The 21,590-nt window shown below is 51.9% G+C and overlaps 1 protein-coding gene and 1 long non-coding RNA gene across 3 annotated transcripts in view; one reads left to right on the top strand and one right to left on the bottom strand.

Moving 5' to 3' along the window:
* RASGRF1 (Ras protein specific guanine nucleotide releasing factor 1) overlaps positions 1-16,247 on the bottom strand; it is an 88,925-nt gene extending 72,678 nt beyond the window's left edge. The window contains exon 1 of one of the 2 annotated variants that reach the window (XM_005300664.5): positions 15,869-16,247. In XM_005300664.5, coding sequence (XP_005300721.2) covers positions 15,869-16,144 — 276 coding nt within the window. In that variant the 5' untranslated portion in view covers positions 16,145-16,247. The remainder of the gene's footprint in view (positions 1-15,868) is intronic. The other variant, XM_008170496.4, reaches the window with a different exon arrangement.
* On the top strand, positions 15,974-18,751 carry LOC135973881 (uncharacterized). Its single transcript, XR_010590909.1, has 2 exons — positions 15,974-16,102; positions 18,327-18,751. It is a non-coding gene; the product is annotated as an uncharacterized LOC135973881 (long non-coding RNA).
* The last annotated feature ends 2,839 nt before the right edge of the window (positions 18,752-21,590 follow it).

Raw genomic sequence — 21,590 nt, 5'->3', positions numbered from 1 at the left:
CACTGCAGAAACAGGCCGTGCTATTAACAGCCAGTAACAATGCCAACCCCTAGCACCGTTCATCAGCACATCGTCACGCGCTCTATGAAGGAGGTCGGTATCACCACCCTCCTCTTACAGCCAAGGGAACAGAAGCACAGAGCAGTGAAATGACTTGCCTGAAGTCAACCAGCAGGTCTGTGGGAGTGCTGGGAACAGAACCCAGTTCTCCTGAGGCCCAGCTCAGTGCTTGGTCCACTGGGCATCACTGCCTCCCCCATACGTGTATACACATATCATTTATATCCACACACATCTATAACGTACACGTCACACACACAGACCGACTGCTTCATGGTTAAACCCTCTGCACCTGTTCTGACTGGGTAGCCAGGTACAGGGTGGCTCTTGGGTAAGGGAGCAGACCACCGGGCAGACATAATCGCAGCCCCTTCACCTGCATCCTGGCCCCGTGGGGCAATGGCCAGTGGATTGGGATAGTGGGGGATCCACCAGCCCCGCCCTGAGGCAGACCTATCTGTGCGGGGAGCTGCAGGGCTCTCCTGGGGAGCTGGGCTCGCCGGCACCCTGCATGAGCTCCCCACGCCGTGTTCCTCGTGGAGCGGAACAGTCCGATCCCCGGGCACATCGGGGCTGTTGGTGGGGCAGACTGGAGCTGGCGGCAGAGAGCCCATTCTGGTAAGCACTGCAACATGCACTCTACAGATTTGTGTCTAGAGCTGGGAGTCTCACAGCCAGTTAGCTGCCGTGCCTAACTCCCATCGAACAGAGTGCCTTCCCCCTTAGGCTGCTCTGAAAACCCCAGCCTAAAGCTTCAGAATAAGGATCTGAACATGGGACTCACTGCCTGTGAACGGGGCGGGGCGAGTCTGGATTCAGACCCGGTCTCTAGTCCAACCTCGTGGCCTGGGCCCATCTCCACTAGGTATTGATACTGTAAAAACAACCATTGGAAAGAGTGTTTCGGTGCCCAAGGGTTGTGACATTTGGGCTCTTTCAGTCCAGTGAAACGCACAGCAGATGAGCTAAGCGTGGAGGCACCTTCACCTCTGACTTTTAGTGGCGCTTGTATTTTAAACTAACCACAACGTTATTTAAGCTGGTTTTTGCTCCAGTTCTCTGAGACCCAAACCTTCCTGATCCTCCACCTTGCACTTCCCCAAGGAGGGTTTGCCCTGCAGCGAGGGTTAAGCATTCCAGGGGAGGTCTAAAAGGAACTTCATATCTACATATAGCCTTGCTCGCAGTCTGATTTATATTCTATGACTCCAGCAGTTTCGCCCAGCACCCTTCTCCCTTTCTTCGTTACAGCCGTGTGACTGTACAGCGGGCTCAGCTAAAAGCGCCTAGTCATTCCCCTCGCCCGTTCTTTTTAGCACATCCTGCAGCACTTTCCCATTTAGCACATTCAGGTGTTTTCTGTCCAGGTCCTGGCCACAGGCTTCCACTGACCGACCTCTGGAGAGAGCCCATCCTGCAGCCCCTCTGACTCGGGCAAGTTGTCCCATTCCACCCTATGCAGAGACCAGCACAAGTCCTGTGCACCACTGACGCCCTCAAAACAGAACTTAGCTAGGCTAGAAGTGGTGCACACATTTGTGTTGGCTTCTGCATGGGGTGAATTTCACCCCAGGGTCCCAAGTCCACTGCTCCTACTCAGACTCTCGCTCCTTCGTTTCTCCATGGTACTTACATGGCTGTTCCCACAGTATCTGGGTGCCTCACAACCTGCAATGCATTCTGCATGTAAACCAAGTCCTACCGTCCTTTGTAAGAGCTCCTGGAGGGTGACAGAAGCTGAACGGGACTCTGGGGAGCTGAGACAACTCGGGTGCCTGCGGATTGCTCAGCCGAGAAGATCCTTTGGAAGATTTTAAACCAGGTTGTGTCAAAGCATCCCTAGTAATCCCTGGGTGCCCGGACGGCCGTCAGCCTGGTCCGTCCGGGCTGGCAGGGAGCTGCACTGGTGCTGGAGGCCGAGGACGAGTGAGAATGAAGTGACCATGTGGATCCCTTGAGATGCCTTTCACTCCAAGGTGCTGCCATCACGGCTTACAGGGAGGGGTGGGGGTGGAGCAGACCTCGAGAGGGCTCAGGTGTGGTTGAGTGACCAGTCACCCATCCTGAGGGCTCCCTGGTGGGGGGCAGCAGGGCTCCCCCCATCTACCCTCCCGTTCAACACTGCTGGGAAGTTGCTGGGAGAGAGAGCAGGTAGTGGAGCCCAGCAAATTACATGAGACTTTGGCAGCTCCAGTGGGTGGGGCTTGGTAGAATATCATTGCTTTTCTCCCCCGCCCACCGCCTTCCTCCAGCTAAACCCTGGATATGATGGCTAGGAAATTCTAAAGAAATTCAGTCCTCGGACCTCCAGCAGACCTCAGTTCTGACAGAAGATGGTCACTAGAAACCATGCCAAGACACAAGCAGTGATCCGTCCCCTTTCCTTTAGGACGTGAAGTGGTTTTGTCCTGTCATTACCTAGGGCCTTTTATGCACTATCCGAGCCTCCCAACATTCACTTATTTGTGAGTGCTTCCCACTTTGCCTTCTGGAATTGGCGAGAGTTCCTAACCCAAGACCCAATTTGCCTTTCCTTTGTCCTGGCGGGTAGGTGTGCGGATGGCTGTTCACGGAGCTGACGGTTATCGGAGCTGACATAAAGGGCAAGACAGCAGCATTTTCCTGCTTTGGATGGATGAGCCTAAAAATCAACAGCTAGCAATAAAGCTTTTAACTTCATTGACCTAAATATCATTTGTATTGCAGAAGACAGGGCCTGTCACTCAGACATAAGTGGATGAATGACCCAGACCCTTCATTTGCCTACAGAAAAGAATAGAAAATCCCAAGGCAAAAAGGTTTGTCCTCAGCTTTAGGCCATAAAGTAATATTCCTGGTGCACGTGCACATAACTGCAGAACACAAACACGCTCCTGTGAGTGGAGAAAACACAGAGCCAGAGGGGTCTGCTCTGCAAGGTGCGGAATCATCTTTGCTGGACCTGCATCCTGTCCCCATTTCATTTTTAGCAGCTAATTTCCTATCGGCAGCGTAGCCACTTTCACAGCCTCGTCTGTCTGAGGCCTCCCTCGGAGCACCGCCAGCAAGCGTGCCAGTTGCAATGGGGTTTTGTTTGTAGTCTGGACGTATGTTCACTGGGAACGGGACATGGGCTCATTACACAACAGCAGATGGTAGCAACTTGTAGTCAGTCCTGACCTGGGGCCCGGATTCAAACTGGTGACCTGTTAACAAGCCCCTCCCTGCTCCAGTCCCCCCTCCAGAGCTTTCTGCAGAGAGCTTGTACTAGATCTTTGCACCACTTATGTTCTGCTTCAGCCTTTGGGTGCATCAGGGGTGCATAGGCCTGCTGGGACTTAACTATTGCCCCACTCTGGAGCTAACCCCGCTGTGCAGGCGTGAATTTCATCCTAATTGTTTCCTTTGCTTTGTGGAGTAACACAATATTTAGTTTTGTTTTAATGTTGATCGATTTCTCTCTCTCTCCTGCATTGATTCCCAGGTCTGAGTTCTTTCATTTGAATTCTCCTACCTTGCTCTAATTATTGTGCTGATTTCGAATGCACTGGGAGTCTGGGCAGCGCTTTCTCCTGTCAGGTTAGGGCTGGAATGAAGATGAGAGGAGTGCTTGTGGGATGGTGTCTGCTCCCTGGGAGACGCAGTGATGATGTGCTTAGTTGCCTCTGGAGCAATGGAATGGAAAAGCTGATCCCCTGTGTCTCTTCTTTATGTGGTAAATGTGAATGTCAGCGTGGAAACCTCGCCAAGCTCAGGTGAGCAGGTAACATTGCACTCAGACGACTGCTGGGAGCTAGACAGAAAGGGAAGGCCCCAAATAATACACCATTTCACCTTATTGGGGGGTTGAAAATGAAGTGTGTTAATATACAGGGTCCTTATTCTTCATTAAAATAGTCACTGGAAGAAACTTATCACTTTTATATGACGTCCCTAAGCCTGGCAATATTTGACATGCATAGCTCAGTAAAAGATTTACATATTAATGTTCTGATTGGTGCAGCATCTCAGCCTCTTTACAAGGAATCTGCAAGCCGGGGATGTGCCGCTGAGTGGTACAGCACAGGATGTCCTGGGGCTGACGTGGCTGTGCTAGTCAGGGACAGTATCTTTCTTATTCCAATCTGGGTCTCTGGCAGCAGGCTTTAGAGATCGGTCAGATGAGAGCGTTTGAAAAAATGGAAGGACTGACATGAGGGTCATGTCTCAAAAATCAAACAGGGAAGTCTGTGACTTCGTACGTGAAAGGCTTAATACGTTCAAAATTCCGATTGCCTCTGGATGAATTCAGGTTTCTAACACTGGCTGGAAGCTGAGTTTCTGACATGCTCCCCCTATTTCAGCCGTCTTGGCTAATGATGTGGGAGCCTAGAAAACGTTTTAAATTAAAAGCTTTTCCATTTCTACAGGATCTCCAGCATGTTAGGGAGGCTTAGGCCAAGGTTTCCAAAGCTGGGTACCTAACGTCCCCGGGAACAGCTGCAGGCTCAGGAGAGCCGATGGAAATTTTCTGAACAAAAGGTTGTCTTAATTACACAACCGCCTTTTACCATCACCTTTTAATTTTTGAAAACAAATCCCCCGAACCTGTTGATGTATTCAAAAATATTTCATTTTTTGCAATTTTTATTACTTTTTAAAAATCAAAAATCTTTTGTTTATCAGAAACCAAGGTTTTCTGAAAATTCAGTCTTCAGTAAATGACACGTTTCGATAATGATTTCAACTATTTTGATAAAAATGTTGATTATAATTTCGTTTAAAAAAGAAATCACAAAACCCCAACAAATCAAATACTTCCCATTTTTTTTTAAAGCAGGCCACTCAGATAGGGGTCTAGCTCTGGCTTTTGGAACCTAGCATTAGTCATGCAATTGTGAAAAACTTGGCCTTAATCTTTTGGAGGAGGGTTCTGGCCATGCAGCCAGGAGCAGTCTGGTTGGTTGGTCACCTGGTCACTTTAGCAGCTTTATTCCATCTTCTCTAAACTTCAGTGTGAGCTGGCACAGTAATAACTGTACAAAATAACCAATTAATCCTCCCTGCACGCCTGGGAGGGGGTGTGGATCGTTTTGAAACTCCAGGGGTGTAGACTCAATGAATGTTTTGAACCGGTGGTCACCCAGGTGCTTCTGAAAATGTGACTAGCTAAAGCAATCTGCGCAGTTACTAATGTCACTTGTCACTGAGGTGTTCTGGAAGAAGTCCCCGTTCTCCTCGCTGTAGCCATGAAACAGGAAGATTAAGAGACTTGTTCAAACCTGTGACACCCTGGCACTCCAACAGTCACCCCGTCATGTAATTAGGATGTGTTTTGTACCAAATGCGCCTCGTCCTGTATCATTCTAAAACTCTTGATCCGCAAGACATTACTATCTCATTGGATTGTATGTGCTATCGTCGTATGTGAAGTTATGAAGTTTGGCTATGTATGTGTTACTGAAACATGTTGCGAGGTTGAACACACCCACAAGCAGCCTTTCAGGCACAACAGTAAAAAGGCCAAACAATGTTAATGGCTCATTGAGGAAATACACACAAGCACAAGGATTACCCCAGGAACTGTGTACAATAGAAACCTCTCAGAGATAGCTCTACGTAATGGGAACTGTTTGACCCAGGTCACAGCAAAAGAGCTTCCCAGCAAATGGGGGCATGGACTGAACTGTGGGAAGTGATGGTCCCAGGCTATAGGGATTTTTAGCCTGTCTATGATAACCTGGGAAAGCCAAGGCAGCTTGTGCCTTAAGAATCTGCCAGCCTGTTTATCACACAGGGTGAGAATTTGCTAATTCATATCCTACCTACCTTGTGTGTTAAGCTCAGTTTGTGGTTTTGTTTACTTACTAAGGTAATCTGCTTTGATCGGTTTGCTATCCCTTATAATCACTTAAAATCTATCATTTGTAGTTACTAAACTTGTTTTTGCTTGGTCTAAACCCAGTGTGCGGAAATCACAACTCGTGACGGGGGGGGGGGGCAGAGAGCTGTTGCACATCTTCCTCCACATGGAGGGAGGGGGTGAACTTCATGAGCTTACGCTGTACAGTTCCCTGTGCAGTGCAAGACGGTATCATTTGGGGTTTACCCTCTAGAGGGGTGGGTGAACTTGAGTAACGGGGCAGTTCCTTAGTTGAGCCTTCCCATGCAGAGCTGCTCTCAGCATCTGTGTGAAGCTGCAGCTGGGTTTGTCCCGACCTGTGTGTGTGCTGGTGAAAGAGCGGGCTTGGAGAGCTTGGCAACTTGTCACAGCAGCACAGTGTGAAAGGGAGCCCAGGCTGGTGGGTCAGGTGGGCTCAGTGGTACCCCAGTTCCCAGTGGCACCCCGGGGGGAACCCGTCACAAAACCCACCTAGTCATCCCTGTGTCAGAGCTGAGATTGGAACCGTTGTGTTCCTGACACCAGGCCTGTGCTCCGACCACAACTCTCTCTCAGCACCAGAATGAGAGGCCAATAGTTGGGTGTGTGAACAAAGAAATGGCCAATGGGCTTTGCACAACTGGGAGAGCAGAATCTGACCCTCTGGTGCGGCAGAGACAGGACGGACGGACCAAGCTGGGCCTGAGCAGGGCCAAGTCCATGCTGTAAGTTTTCCCAGTATCAAAAGTAAAAAAGACACAAGAGGTGAAATTCGGGCCCTGCTGAAGTCACGGAGAGTTTTGCCACTGATTTTGAGGATTTTACATAATGGATTTTTACCCCAAGTTAATAGCAACAGAGAAAATAATTAAAAAAAAAAAATCTTAACTGCTTAACGGTAGCTGTTACTTGTATGCCAGAAATACAAGGCCAAATTCCCAGTAGCTCTAAGTGGGTGCGGATCCATTGACTGCAGCAGAATTGTGCCTATTTCCACCTGCAGAGAATTTGGCCCATAATATTGGCTGGGAAAATATCAGGAATCTGGTAAAATTTGCACTTGATGGAGGGCTCAGTGGTATTTGAGTGTCTAATATTGATTGTGCGATGAACAAATATACTTGGAGCTGCATGTGACAGACAGGGGAAAACTGTGCAAGAAACTATTTTAATTAAAATGTGATTTGCATTTCTGATGATGTACAACAGGGAACTGTATTGATCAAGGCACATTTGAATCCTTTCTTATGTCAGTGTTTTGAAAAATGTGCCCCTGATTGCTTGTGGTAAATTAGGATATTTAGCGAATCCTGCACTGCACAGTTCATAAATACAACACATTCATTTGCTCTAGATCCCACTGCCAGCAGTGTGGTTTTGGATTCAAGGTGATGGCTGTAAACGGCAATAAATCTAGCTTTCGGCTTGAAACGTAGCTTTGCCTCATACGTTATTGTTTCTCTCTGTTGTGTTACGATTACCACTGAGAGAATAAATTATATGACTTTAGATTCTTTTCCTGTGCACAGAGAGCCAGCAAGAAGACTGATTTCCTCAAATTTCCTCATTCTTTGGACTGACGTGACAAATTTGGGGAAGAATTTTTTAGTCTATGGGTTGGACCAGTCACTCCGAGCACTAGATGTTCTTTCATCAAAGTAGCAGCTGTGTTAGTCTGTATCCGCAAAAAGAACAGGAGTACTTGTGGCACCTTAGAGACTAACACATTTATTTCAGCATAAGCTTTCGTGGGCTACAGCCCACTTCTTCAGATGCATCCGAAGAAGTGGGCTGTAGCCCACGAAAACTTATGCTGAAATAAATCTGTTAGTCTCTAAGGTGCCACAAATACTCCTGTTCTTTCATCAAACTTTCAGTTCTGTTGCCTAGTTGTAATTTGTCTCACCCACAGCTATGGTGCCCTTTGATTGGCTAAGCATAACCTGTATTATCAGGAGGAGGACTTTAAAAAAAACCCGGGGCACAGACCTCTCAGAGAGGGTTTGCAGATGAACAGGATCAGGGTATTTTAGAGCATTTAAAGCAGCATGTAAATGTACCATTTCCTCCGCTCAGTCCCACAGAGCAGCAGCATGTGCCCACCCCGGCCAGCTTATATGGCCAGACCCTGGTCTGCCGCTGCGCAGGGGTTCTGCTGAGCCTGTCCCCTGCTGTGTTAACCTGTGTCCCGTCCCATGTACGTTGCGTACCAAAACTGCCCCGAAGGAGTGCCAAAACCACGCGCTCAGCAGTTGGGGATCATGCCAGAGGTGAGACTGTCACCGCCCAGAATTATGAACAGCACGAAGCACATGATCGTCCCACCAGGTAAGTCTAGGCCCAAGGGTCTCATCAATGCTGCTCTTGCATCTTTCCCTGGGTCATATTGCAGAGCCAGGTGGGCCTGGGGACATTGCTCAGGGCTGCTGGACTGAAGGGGCCTGATTCACCCCTCATGGTGAGGCGTGAGGTAGCTGGTTCCCCTCCTTTTGCAGCCCCTGCTGACAGCTGCTCTGACCTGCAGTGGTCTCTCACCCCCTCCAGAGCAAGCCAATAGTCCAACCAACAACCCGCCGGCCATCTCACCTGGGGCCTTTGGTCAGACTCTGGACTGGCTAGTCCTTATCCCAGTATTGGAGGGGGTTTCAACAGCCCTTACCCCGGTCAGGGGGGTTCCGTTCCACCTTCCCCGCTGCCTGGTGGGGGACCCTGGCCCTTCCTCTCTCCTGGGTTCCAGTCCAGAGACCCTTTGTTGTCAGGCCTCACCTGCTTATTACCCCCCTTGCTGTTCCTCTAGACCACCTGCTACCTGGCCCTGTCTCCAACCTTTGCCTCGGCCTCTTCCTGGGCACCCAGCGTATCAGACGTGCTCTAAGCCAGCGGCTCTCGACCTTCCCAGACCACTGCACCCCTTTCAGGAGGCAGATTTGTCCTGCGTACCCCCAAGTTTCACCTCACGTACAACTACTGGCTTACAAAATCAGAGATAAAAATACAAATGTGTCCCAGCCACACTGTTCCTGAAGACTAGCTGACTGTCTCATTTTTACCATATAGCTATCAAATAAATCAACTGGAATCGAAATATTGTCCTGACATGTCAGTGTAGAGCACCTAGAGAGGTATAAACAAGCCATTGTCGGGATGAAAGTTTAGTTTGTACTGACTTCGCTAGGGCTTTTTCTGGAGCCTGTGGTAAAGCTAGGCTAATGTCTAGCTGAGTTGAGGTACCCCTGGTTGAGAACCACTGCTCTAAACCTTTACCCCAGGCTCCCTGGAGAGCATCTTAGCGTGTCCGGCCACCCAGCCGGTTCCGCTGCAGGCCAGTTCTCTCTAGTCCCTGGCAGGGCATCCCCACAGGCCCCTCCACCAGTGTGGAGAACCCTGGGCAGACTCACCCCCTCCAGCTTTCCTCCCTGTCTCTCTTGGGGCAGGCCCAGCTTCCGCCAGGGGTCTGCCAGCAGGTCATCTCAGCTCCCTGCCTCCCGCCAGGCTTCTCTCCCGGAGTGAGAGCCAGGGCTGCTCTCTTGCCTGATCAGCCCCACCTGAGCTGGGTTCAGCCCCTTGAACTCCTCCCTCCAGGCCTGACACCTCTTGCAGGTGTAGCGGGGCGGGACTGATTGAGCCCACAGGTTCTCGTTAACCCCTTCTGGCCTGGTACACCCCATCGCAGGGGCCATTGCTGCCAGAGAGCTACAAAGCAGCACACAAACTCTGCAGGTGTCGTGTGCAGGCTGGATGGCTATGCACTGCTTATCCAGCTCCTGCAGCCAGTGCAGAGCGAAATTCTGTGGGGCCCCCAGCTCTTGCTTCAGGGAAGGGACCCTCGGTCCCTGGAGGAGAACCTGCGATGGACGGACCCGCTAAAGTGGCTGCAGCGGTTAGGGGTCACACAGCACACACCCAGCTACATCCTCGGTGTGGATAGCAGTGACTCCCTACACGGCCAGGTCCATAGAGCACAGGCTGTCACGCACTGCCTGCGCTGCACTGGTGCCATGGTCCAGTACAGGGACATGGCTGCCTGCAGCTTCCGCTGGCCCGGGTGAGCTACTGAAGCCAGGCATGCCCAACATGGCATAAAGCAAACGCCGGCACGTTAATGCCCCTGGGATGAAGCCACCACGGTTGGGATCTGCTGCAGCACAGGGCCTTCAATCCCCCAGCAGCGCCATCAGACCACGGCGATGGATAATGGGGACATGAGCAGGACGTTTGCCCCGTGTCTCAGCAATACTCTGCCTGACCCTCTTTTGACATCTCCTGCAACCTGTCTACGTGCTGCCCTGGGGCCTGCAGAGAGAACCCCACCACGGTGGCTTTTTATCTCCGCTCACTGAATGCCCCTTTCCTGGTGGTGCTGAGAATGGAGGACTTGGCTGGGCTGTGTGAGAGAATGAAGAGGATCAGAAATGGGAGAGCAGGAAGACAGCCTCTCCCCCGAGAGCTTCTGCAATCCTAACCACATGCAGTCGATCCAGCCAATTAGGAAACCAGAACAAATCCCATGTGATTTCAACCAACTGACCAACTCAACTCAACATTTACAATACACAGTGCAAAGCTTCCTCAAATTCCCACAGCCGTCCTGATAGGGCGAACCACCCACGCCATGTCTGGCACAAGTCTCGCCAATGGGAAAATGGCTCCAGCGAGACAGCGCTCGTTCACGAAACCTTGGATCTGAATGTCAAGTCAAAGGTTTTGCCCAGCCCCACTCCTTGACGCCACGCCTCACGCGCTCAGATAACAGATGTGGAGACAGCTGCTGGCTACAAACAAATGGTGTTATTGAGAGGTGCACACCCCGCAATCCGTGTCGGACCAGGACCGTGCAGCCAGGCCAGCACTGCACAAAGGACAAAGCTCAGATTCCTTTCTGTTGCTCTGCTCACATACAGTGATGCCCAGACAATCCTCGAAAGCGGAACTCATCCCTTCAACTGCTCTTTAGCACACTGGTGAACTCAGACCATAAACCATAAATAGCCCGACAGCGACCCTAAATCTGTATAGCCCATGTGCTGTCTCCTATGTCACTCAGTAATCATGAACATAACATCAAGTGGGGTTAATTGAAGGAACTGAATCTACTTTTCTGCAGGTTTCTCCAGTGGGCTAAGCCTCATTCTGGGCCCCGGACCCCTTCCCCTGCACAAAGCAGCCGTAAACCCAGCAACCCTGGCTCCACATGGCTCTGCCTTGGGGGGAGGGGTAGCTCAGTGGTTTGAGCATTGGCCTGCTAAACCCAGGGTTGTGAGTTCAATCCTTGAGGGGGCCACTTAGGGATTTGAGGCAAAAATCAGTACTTGATCCTGCTAGTGAAGGAGGGGGCTGGACTCAATGATCTTTTGGGGTCCCTTCCAGCTCAGTGAGATAGGGATATCTCCATATATTATAATCCCTGGGTGATATGGCCTTACTGGACTGGCTTCTATACCACAGCTCCTGGTGGAGGCTGGTGTCCCTGCACCCTCGTGATCTCTGGCTGCCCTTGGGGTGATTGGCAGCTGGCACCAATGGGTGCAAAGTGGACCCTCAATCAGAGGAGCACAAAGGGTGCTAAAGGATCCTCCACTGCAGCTGGAGATCCAGAACCTTTCGTTGATGTTTCATCCATGGTCAAAAACTCAACAACACTGAATCTAGGACGAAAGAGCTGCCCCGGAGATGGAGCTGTCCAGACTGCGGGCTCAGTCTGGAGCTGGTTAGAATGACCACAACTCACTGCCCCCAGATTGAAAGACCAGGCCAGCTTCTTCCAAACCAGCTCCCCACAACAACAACAATCATTTCTGTTCTCCGACAACAGTAACCCAGGAACAGGGCACGGACGGCGAAAGAAAAGATCCCTCTGACTAGTCTCTTTAGCACAGACCAGGTGCTCAGAGACTCTGGGGATGAGTGGGATAGCTAGAGCTGGGCAGAGAAACTTTGATGGGACCATAGTCTGCTGGAATACATGGTTCAGAGGGGTAGCCGTGTTAGTCTGAATCTGTAAAAAGCAACAGAGGGTCCTGTGGCACCTTTAAGACTAACAGAAGTATTGGGAGCATAACCGTTCATGGGTAAGAACCTCACTTCTTCAGATGCAAGAATACATGGTTCAGTTGAAATCAAAACACAAATCAGATCAATTTCACTGGAACTTGTTTAGGGAAAAATGGGGGGGGGGATTAATCACAGGACATGTTCACGTATTGGGAATGAAACATTTTGATTTTTCATTTTGAAATGGCTTTTCATTTTGGCATTTATGTTGTATTATATTCTATATTATTATAAAGTATAATACAAAATAAAAGTCAAAACAAAAATGATATAATGTTGTCAAAACAAAAATGTTTTGAATGACCCAAAACAATTTCACAATGATTCAGAACGGAGCCATGTTCTGAAATCTCAAAACGCTTTGCAAAACAGAACTTCCGTCTTCCACACGGCTCTAATGAGAGCTGTCTAGAGAGAAAAGTATCCATAGGCAACAAATAAAAAACAACCATTTCTAATGCTGGAAAAGTCTTCAGCACTTTTCCTTTCCAATTAGTTTCACCGATCTAGTCTTAGAACGGAAGGGAAGGCCTGTGTCCCTGGAAGACGGTTCTGTTCAAGGGATGCATTAAGGAAATACTGCATTCATTCTGCAGACTTCAGCTACCTGCCTTTTAGGAGCTGCAAACCTCAAATCTTGCTAACCATTTTCTTCTTCCACTGTCTCTGACAGAACACACTGCAGACCCAGCATCCAACTAGCTGCCATTTGCCTCATCTAAAGCACTGATTCATTCCTTTACAAAGCAATAGGCCTTCAACTGCTTGAGTAGATTTATAGAATTGTTTGTTCTAACAAATTATATGACAGTACGGGCCAGATCCAAAACCAGTGCCAATCAATGCAGCTTCATTGACTCCGAAGTATTTGTGCTGGATCCAGGTTCGGCCGGCGTGTAGTACAGCACGAGATAACAATCCGCCCTTTACCTCTAGGGTCATTTTTCTAGGTGCAGTTTGAAATCTGAAGGGATTTTGACATTCTTACGTTAGTGCTTAATGGCTCTGAGCGCCTGACAACAAATACAAACAGTGATAATGCAGCTAGCCAGCATGGTGTACGCGAGCAGGAACATCTAGCAAGTTACATTCTAAAGGGAGGTGGGCTGTTAGACTTGGTATGGCCCTGTGAAAATCCCATTGATAGCTGAGGACACTCCAGGCAGCCTAGATACAAGGAAGCCAGGCTCCTCTCCTACCTTTATAAATACATCTTATTTGAAAATAAAACTTTCCCCTTTGCTCAGCCTTGCAAACAACTGAAAGAAGGCCCCGTGACTGCAACTGAGGACATTTAAATGTGTACCCTAAGCCACGCTGGAAAGGTTCCCTTCAGCAAAATCTGCCAGGGTGTACCAGGCTGCAGCCCAGACTTACTAGTTCAATATTGCTATTTTCTGAGCGCTGATCATTCCATCTTCATCTGGAGCCAATTAAGAACTGATTGTTCCACCAGACTATGTCACATTTTAAATCTTCCCCTCGGGGACCCAATCCTGCAGTTCTGACTCAAGCCGCTCTCACGGCTGTTAGTGAGAGTTTTGCCGGAGGAAGAATTATGTAAGAACTTCAGGACTAGACCCACAATCTATTGGGATTCTTAACAATGCACAGACGACATCAAATGACGAGAAATGAATCCTTATTGACACTTCTGAGATGCTTGATTGTACGTCTCTAACCCAGGTGTTGAACTTCATTTAAAGGATATCATTTGCCTTGTGACTGTCATTAGAATAAATCAGTTATTGCCTACCCCATAGAACAGAGCTGGCTTGGGATCAATTTGGTAAATTCGGGATGTGGATTGGCATTCGCAGATTTGAAAACACATTTTTTGCTCCTGTAGCTGTAGAATTTGCATGAACGTCTCCCTTATTTGAGACACACCACAATCCAGGCAGATGATATCCTAATGGGCACAATGGAAACACGCAACGCTTGATGAAATGTTATCTTACGCGAGAGTCTCGCCCCTAAGTGCCTCCAAGATGACAGGAACCTAGCATAGGACCTTTTGTTAGAAAAACAGGTAGAGAGTCTTCTGACGTTTGGGACTGAGACAAAGCTCAGGTGACAAACATAATGGGCCTGAATTTTCAAAGGGCGTCCCACCGACCTCTGGCATGTCAGATGTGATTTTGCACCAAATATTTGCACCTGCAGTTTGGCGCCCAAGATTAATTATGGCTACAAGTGACAGCATGTGGACATCTACTTGTCTTCCCCTGCGCATAGCTCCGGAAGGCAGATGTCAACACTGCCGTGCGGGCACACAGCTAGAGCACCACACAATCATCAAACGTTGGGCTGAGGCTTTTGAAAAGCAATGAGGCCCTGTATGTCCACAAACGCCAGGCACGTTAGACCAGTTGCCAGCCCATCTGCAAGCCTGGCGGGGGGCAGCAGAGGGGACAGGTCACTTTTGTATTGTTATATCTGACATCCTGCTTGTGTGATAGTTTCCCCATCAGGGTATGTGTCAACTGCAAGGGCCTGATCAGAGTCCATTGAAACCAGTGGAAAGGCTCCCATTGACTTCAATGGGCTTTTGGATCAGGCCCTGAACTCATGCGAACGACTGGAAAAGAAATGGCGAGGGACAGGCATGTACCAGCAGTGGCAGTCGCTGGCCCAGCACGACTTTTCCAGCCCCACACTCCTCGGGTATTTTCCTAACACCTTTAGTGGGTTTTTAACACCCTCCCCCGAACGAAGGTCTTTGCTGCCCTGCCCTTGTGCACCTGCCAGGGTTCTACCCTGTCCTGGGCCAGGGCCCATCTGGGTTTGTGCAGCGCCTGGCACAAAGGAGCCCAGCCTTGGTTTGTCCCTAGGCGCCAGGGTAATGCCCAGGATTAATACTCAGCCGGTGCCAGCCCAGCCGCCCCCTGCGCTGCACAGGCTGCGAGGCCCCCAGGCCCGGGCAGGGCCAGAGGCCGAGCTGCGCCCAGGGCGCATTCCCAGCCGCACCCGCAGAAACGCGGCTCGGGCCCGCGCAGCGGGAGCTGGTTTTGCGTTGCGGGCCGAGGGGGCTGCGGAAGAGCCGCTTCCGCTCTCCGTCCATCGGGGGGCGCCGTTGCGTTGCAAGGACCCGCCTAATTAAATCCGGCTGATTCCCCGTAATGTCGGGAAATGTTCTCCGGAGAGTCCCCAGCTTAACGCTAATGAATTAACCCGCCGCTGCGCCTCGGTAGCGCCTCCAAGAGCCCCCTGCCCTTTGGTGCCTTTCGCAGCGCGCCCCAGCTGCCGCTCGCACTGCGGGCACGAAGCGCCCACTGCCCGGCGCAGCCCCCTCCTCGCCCGGCCCACGCGACTGCAGCCCCACCGCTACCTGGCGCGCTCACCTGTGCACCTCCGGGGCTTTACCGCCCGAGCGTGCACAGACTGTAGTGCATACACGCTGTATTGCACACCTAGACACACGGCGTTGCACGCACTATATTGCGCACACACTATGGTGCATGCCTTCCATTGCACACGACATTGCACACGCACTGTATTGCACACGCACACACACGCTCTATTGCACGCGCACACACTCTATTGAACGCGTGCACACACTATGTTGCATGCCTTCTATTGCACACACGCACTGTATGGCACACGTCCATACACGGCATTGCACACACACTATGTTGCACACGCACTGTATTGCACCCTCTCTATTGCACGCGCACACAGGGTTACACACTCTATCCCAGGTCTCCGGGGCAGCCTGGCCCTTGCGATTCCCCGAGCCGGGCGGTCCCTGGCGCGCTGCCGGGATGCCCACTGCCCAGAAGCGGTCCGTGCCCTGCCCTGCCCTGCCGCAGCCCCCGCTGACCCGTGCCCGGGGTGGCGCCCCGCCAGGAGCCGGGCTCCGGGGCCCCGAGCGGCGCAGCCCCGCACTGGCCGCCCCGCTCCCCGCGCGGCACCGACCTGCTTCTCCAGCGAGTCCTTGGCGGAGAGCGAGGGCTTGGGCGAGGGCGCGCGGTCGCAGGCGCTGCCCTCCAGCAGGTAGAGGCCGGAGGGCCGCGAGCTGGAGTCGCTCTCGAAGCAGAAGAGCATGTTCTGCAGCAGCGCGAACCACTTGCTCTGCCATTTCGTGTTGTCCCCGCTGCGCTTGCTCAGGTAGCCGCGGCGGCTGCCGTCCTTCTTCGCCAGCAGCCCCAGGTAGGCGACGTGCCCGTCGTTCAGCCGCATCCCCTTCTGCATGGTGCCCGGCGCCGCAAGCCGGCCGGTGCTCACCCGGCCCCCGGCCGCCGGCTCATGCCCGCGCCCAGCCCCGGCGCCGCCTGCTGCAGAGCCCCCGGCCGGCGCGCTGGGGACGGACCCGCTCGGCTGGCAGCGCGGCTGGATGCAGGAGCCCCGGATCCTGCCAGCGGGGGAGTCATGTGATGCGAGCCGAGCCGAGCCGAGCCAAGCGCGGCACCATGGACCGAGCCGCGCACAGCCGGCTACGGGCAGGGGGGACCTGCCGGGCGCGCAGGCGGCCGCGTCTCCATGGCAGGGCGGGCGCTGCCCGTGCCGGGGGGAGGGAGATTAGGGCAGGCGGGTGCCCGCAGCCCGGCGGGGCGGGCCCCGCTGCATTGCGCCCTGCCCCGGGCTCCGCGCGGCCCACGCGCACCGCGAATTTCAGCGCCGCGCGCGGAGCCCCGGCTCGTGGACACGGGGGCGCAAGTAGCGCCCCTGGCGCCGGGTCACGCTGCCAGGATTCGCCGGACCCCCGCGGCCCCCGCCTGAGCTGCAGCCGGGCGATCCCGGCCACCCGGAGAAGCGCAGGTGCGCGGCCAGCCCGCACCAGCGGCGTGCGGCGGCGGTACCCGAATGGCAGAGCCCGCGGTATTTTTAGCTTCTCCTCCTCGCCTACACACTTGCATGGGAAGTACAGGGAGCGCTGCGTCTCCCCGCCCGGGGAGCGGACACGGGAACGGGCAGGCGCAGCTTCTCCTGTGGAGGCCAGGAGAACGGGCAGCCGGGTTGCAAAGCCCCAGCGGTCCTTTGCTAGCCAGCGAAGTTGGATTTGGATTTGAAGGAGTCCATCGCCCCTCAGTGTAACCCTCCCCCTGAGAGCAGGGACATGCCCAGGCTCAGAAGCGGGAGTCTCCCTGGTTAATGGCCCAGTAATCTGTTAACCTCTAAATACCGCCTGTGTTTACATGGTAAGGGGGGTTGTGGCCTGGCTGGAGTAATGTAAACAATGTCCCCTCCCGAGCTCTCAGTTTGAATATGAATCTCCTCAGCGGTTATACACGGGGGTCCTCCCAGGCTGGGGTAATGTGAGACCCACCCTTCGCATGCCAAAGCATTCACCACTCCCTGGTGCGTTAGCGCCTTTGCTTCCCCCCAACCCCAGGGGAGATTCCAAGCCACCCACTCGTTTATTGCCAGTTGAGCACAGGAACAGGTGGGGGAGGGGGACAAAGGGAGACCCCTCTCCTTATTTCCATGGGGCTAATTTAATTTCCTGCAATTCCTTCATTTTGGCCCCTGGTATTTGCAGAGTGGAAGAAAATCACAGCAGCAGCCCGGGAAGAGCTGGGTGCAGGGGAGGGGAAAGAGGATGCGGTGGGGTGTTATCCCTCCCCTCTCTGGCCAGCAGGAAGGACAGGGCTCTGCCAGGGGGCATCATGCTACTCCACTCCACTGGAGCTATGGCACCAAACTCTGCCCAGCTTGCTTAGATACCATGGTAACGGGCACGACCGTAAAACCCAAGCCAGGCAGAAATGTCAGTTCCATGAGTGGAGTGGCACGTGGTCAGGGGGCAAGGGGGATGGAAGAGAGGCCTCTGCAGCACTGCGCCGGGTGGGCACCTGCTGCTTGAAAACATGGCTAAGCTGAAGAGGTGGACAGGGAAGCCTAGGCCCCCGGCCCCATGCGTGACCTAGCTCCCGTAAGCAAACAAGAAGGGAATCCGGAAAACGATGTTAATTTGACTGAAAATGTTGGAAGGCCTCCAAGGATTTTAATGAGGTCACAAATTGCCATGGTAACACCAAGGAAGGGTCTGGGCAATAGGAAGGTTGTTCACATTTGCAGGCACCAAGGAACCAATTTGATTGGCCATGTCATGTGACCACACCCTTGGTGGACATGTCTAGCGCCCCACGGGCACCTTTGGGTGTTTGGATCTGGAGGTGTGGAGATGGGGCTTTGGCAAGCACATCTAGGCCACAGAGACAGCCTTGGGGAAACCAGAGAGGACATCATACCTTAACCACAAAGACAACGCAGGCTTCAGGTGCCTGTGATACCTTGTGTTATCCCCCCGCCCCAGTCGAATATTCCCTAACATATGGGCTTACCCTGTCCTCTGCGCTCTCCAGCATTTCGCTGTGTCTCGGTTTCCAGTCCTGGCAGTAACAATTTACTCAACTCCTCTGTACCATGGCAGGCTGAACGTCACTCTGCTGGGATGAAAGCACTGGTGACTGAATGTCAAACATGCCAGCAAAAGATGAGCCCATGTGTCCAGCAGCAGCCGGTAAAAGAATAATTCACCACACCAAGGAACTTTGATTTGTTTTCTATCCTCTCTCGTCTTCTATGTGAATTAGCCAGAATTAATCCCAGCTGCTGAGGAAATGGGCCTGCCTCCATAAGACTGGAGTAAGGAAGAGCGTCTTATACTGCGGTAACACCAGGACCTCCTGGGGATCTGCTCCAGTTGACAGCTGGAGAATCAGGCCCAAGCTACCATGTTTGAGTTGATCTCTCTTTCCACCCAAAGGGGCAGGGTGTGTTGCCAGGGCATTTTACTGAAAGCTCTAACTTACAAATGTGTAACCAATAATAAAAAGGATTTTTTTCCAGAACAAATGTCAATTTCTTTCTCTGTTTCCAAATATTTTAATTGCAATGTTTTCTTCTCTCTCTCTGTCCTTAATCAACTTTTAAATCTCTCTGTTGTGCTGCTTGCTCATGATCGCAGTCTAAGGCCAATGCCTAGGACTTCATACTTGTGCTATTTTCCATTATTAATTGGAGATGCACCTAGGGGCCAGGGTCCCATGGTGCTGGGCACTGTATAAAAATAGAGCAAAGATGGTTGCTGCCCACCCTAGATCAGTAATGCATTTTCCCCAATATATTATTTGTAAGGAATTATTCACCCAGGCCAGCTCTAAACCACGCCCTGTGAGAAGCTCATTCATGTATTTTTACCCACATATGTTCCCAAGCCTCCAGTCTGAAGTCCCACCCCTATACCTGAGAGAAAGTGCAAGCTGGAACAGCAAAGATGAAAAAAGTACAACACCCATAAAGAGTGGCCCCTGGGCTGCTGTCCCAGTGCACAGGACAGGAAGCAGAACATCAGCGCTGCACAAAGCTCCAGGAGAGACGGGCAGGTAATAACGAAGCTGTGGAAAAGGGAAAGGGACCCGCACTGTATATTTCCTATACAACGCGTGTTTCAGTGTACTGCAAAGAGAAATGGAGTGCCGCCTCACGCAGCTCTGAAGTATGTGTTTTGAATAGTTTGCAGGGCTAAAGGATGCGATTACAGCGTGGTGAATAAGTAGTGTTTGGATCATTGGCCAAGGCAGCAAACCAAGGCCCCAACTTTTAGAAATGCTGTGAACAATTCTGCATATCAGACAACCAACTAGATAAGTTAGTTGCAGGGGCTGTGAGTGCACCGGCAGCTGCGGTAAGCACGTGTGCGGATAACCGGTTCCAGGGCTTAGTGTCGTTTTCATGGACGGCTACAGAAATTGTAATGTCCAGTTCTAAATCTCTGATCCCAGCCCCTCGACTGTCACACAGCAGAGGGCACTCAGTCGAGTTGCTGGTCATTTAGGCAATAATATAAGACTGGTGATGTGGGTTTGCCGAGTTCCAGTTGTTCTCAGACCTAGTGTTGTGGTGGTCACAATAACTAGCGGCTGCCTCCTAACACAAGCCTGGCACTGTTGCTGTGCCAATATCATGGGGAGAGAGGGGTGACATGCGCTGGGATTGTCCAGGGCTTTAGTCGTCTGTGTTTGCCCACTGTCAGCTCAGTTACCTTGCAGACAGCTCTCTTTTATGTGCCAGCACCCTGCTAATCAATTCAATTTCTACAGAGTCTCTGCCAGCATTCAAGCTTGGATGGAAGAAAAAATTTGTTATTCTAAGTCCTGCTGGAAAGCCACAGACAACGAAAATTGGTTTTGCTCCCTGTGCCCTGACAGCGTTCCCTTTTCCCCTCCCCCACCGAACACACGCCAGGACTGGCTTCTCAGTACTTGTGCTGCCTGGCAGCTTGTGTGTCAAATACACTTGAGAAGAACCTAGCATGGGGCTGGTTACCAGGGCACCCCTCATCTGCTGCAGCTGTTGCTGACATGAGCCAGCAACGGGCAAACAGCAGTTTAATAAACATTCATCTTAAGGTCAAAGATCACCGTGTTGCACCCGCTCAGGCCTCCTCCCCCTGCAGACATTCAGTGACCGGCAGTGTGTAGGTTGCATGCAGGGACAGGGAGCAAAGGTGTGCTCTGTGGGACTGCAGCCCCGGCACTGATCAGGCCCTGTGTATAGTGCTAGCATCTCGTTTGTTCATGGATTCCAGACAATGTCCCCACGCTTTGCAGCCAACCTGGTTTAGCTACAGGTTGAGCTCACTAACCTTAAACATGTGCACAAAACAAAACCCTTTCCTTCTCTGCCCCGTATTGCTGGACAACGTGGGAGCTGATGCTTACCCAGTACTCCCCTCCTGAGACTCAGCCACACACTGCGAGCCCTGGTTTGATCGACACGCCTACAACCCTCAGCCAGGTTAGAGAGCGGATCAGCTCCCCGAAAGCCGGCACGAGAGTCAGAACCTGGATATTGAGCTCAAAACGCCACAGCCCCTTGAGCTGCTCGCACAGCGGATTGCACTCGCCGTGACAAGGCAGCTTCCTGGCTCCTGAGGTGGCACTGAAGCCTGGGGATTTTTATACAGCTACTGGCTCTGAGGCACCAGCCTGGTCATCAGTTCTGGCCAGGGGAAGCGGCAGAGGGGCAGGACAGGCATTGACACTTGAGGTCACTTAAATGTCTTTCCCAAGACAGCAGCTTCCAGAGCTGTGAAAATTGGGTCACCTTTTCTTTTAAGTAAAAAAAAAAAAAAAAAGAAGTCTTGACAGTGTCCAGACATTGCCCACCTCAGACGCCCGCACCTACGCTCCAGTCTGCACGCTCAGAGTTCCCTGGGTTAGGTACAGTTAGAGCAGAAACAAGCTACATGCACCTGACTCCTACATGAACATGTTGACTGAGGCTGTACTTTAGGCCAGGACGAGACGGGTAAAGAGGAGCTGGATAGTTACATGGCAAGTCTGTAATTGAGAAGTGCAGGTTGTTTGATCACAGGATGAATCGGAAAGGCCATTTATAGAGCAAAGCCAAGCCAGGTTCTCATTCGTAGATCACCAGCATAGGTGCTGGGGGAGCTGCTGCACCCCTGGCTTGAAGTGGTTTCCATCATATCCAGGGGTCACAGTTTGGTTCAATGGCTCTCAGCCCCCCCTCCCTCCCCCACTATACAGATTGTTCCAGCCCCCGGTCACCAGTGAACGTGGAGGTAGCAGAGTCAGTCCCCAGACATTTGTTTCTGAGGCTCTGAGCTGTTAGAACAATGGAGAATTCAGGGAAAGCCTGCTCACTATCACTGATCTCATCCCCACCT

The sequence above is a fragment of the Chrysemys picta genome, chromosome 10 (assembly GCF_011386835.1).
Source record: "Chrysemys picta bellii isolate R12L10 chromosome 10, ASM1138683v2, whole genome shotgun sequence".
NCBI classification, from domain to species: domain Eukaryota; kingdom Metazoa; phylum Chordata; order Testudines; family Emydidae; genus Chrysemys; species Chrysemys picta.
The sequence above is the reverse complement of the archived record's forward strand: the minus strand, read 5'-3'. Positions and strand labels throughout refer to the sequence as shown.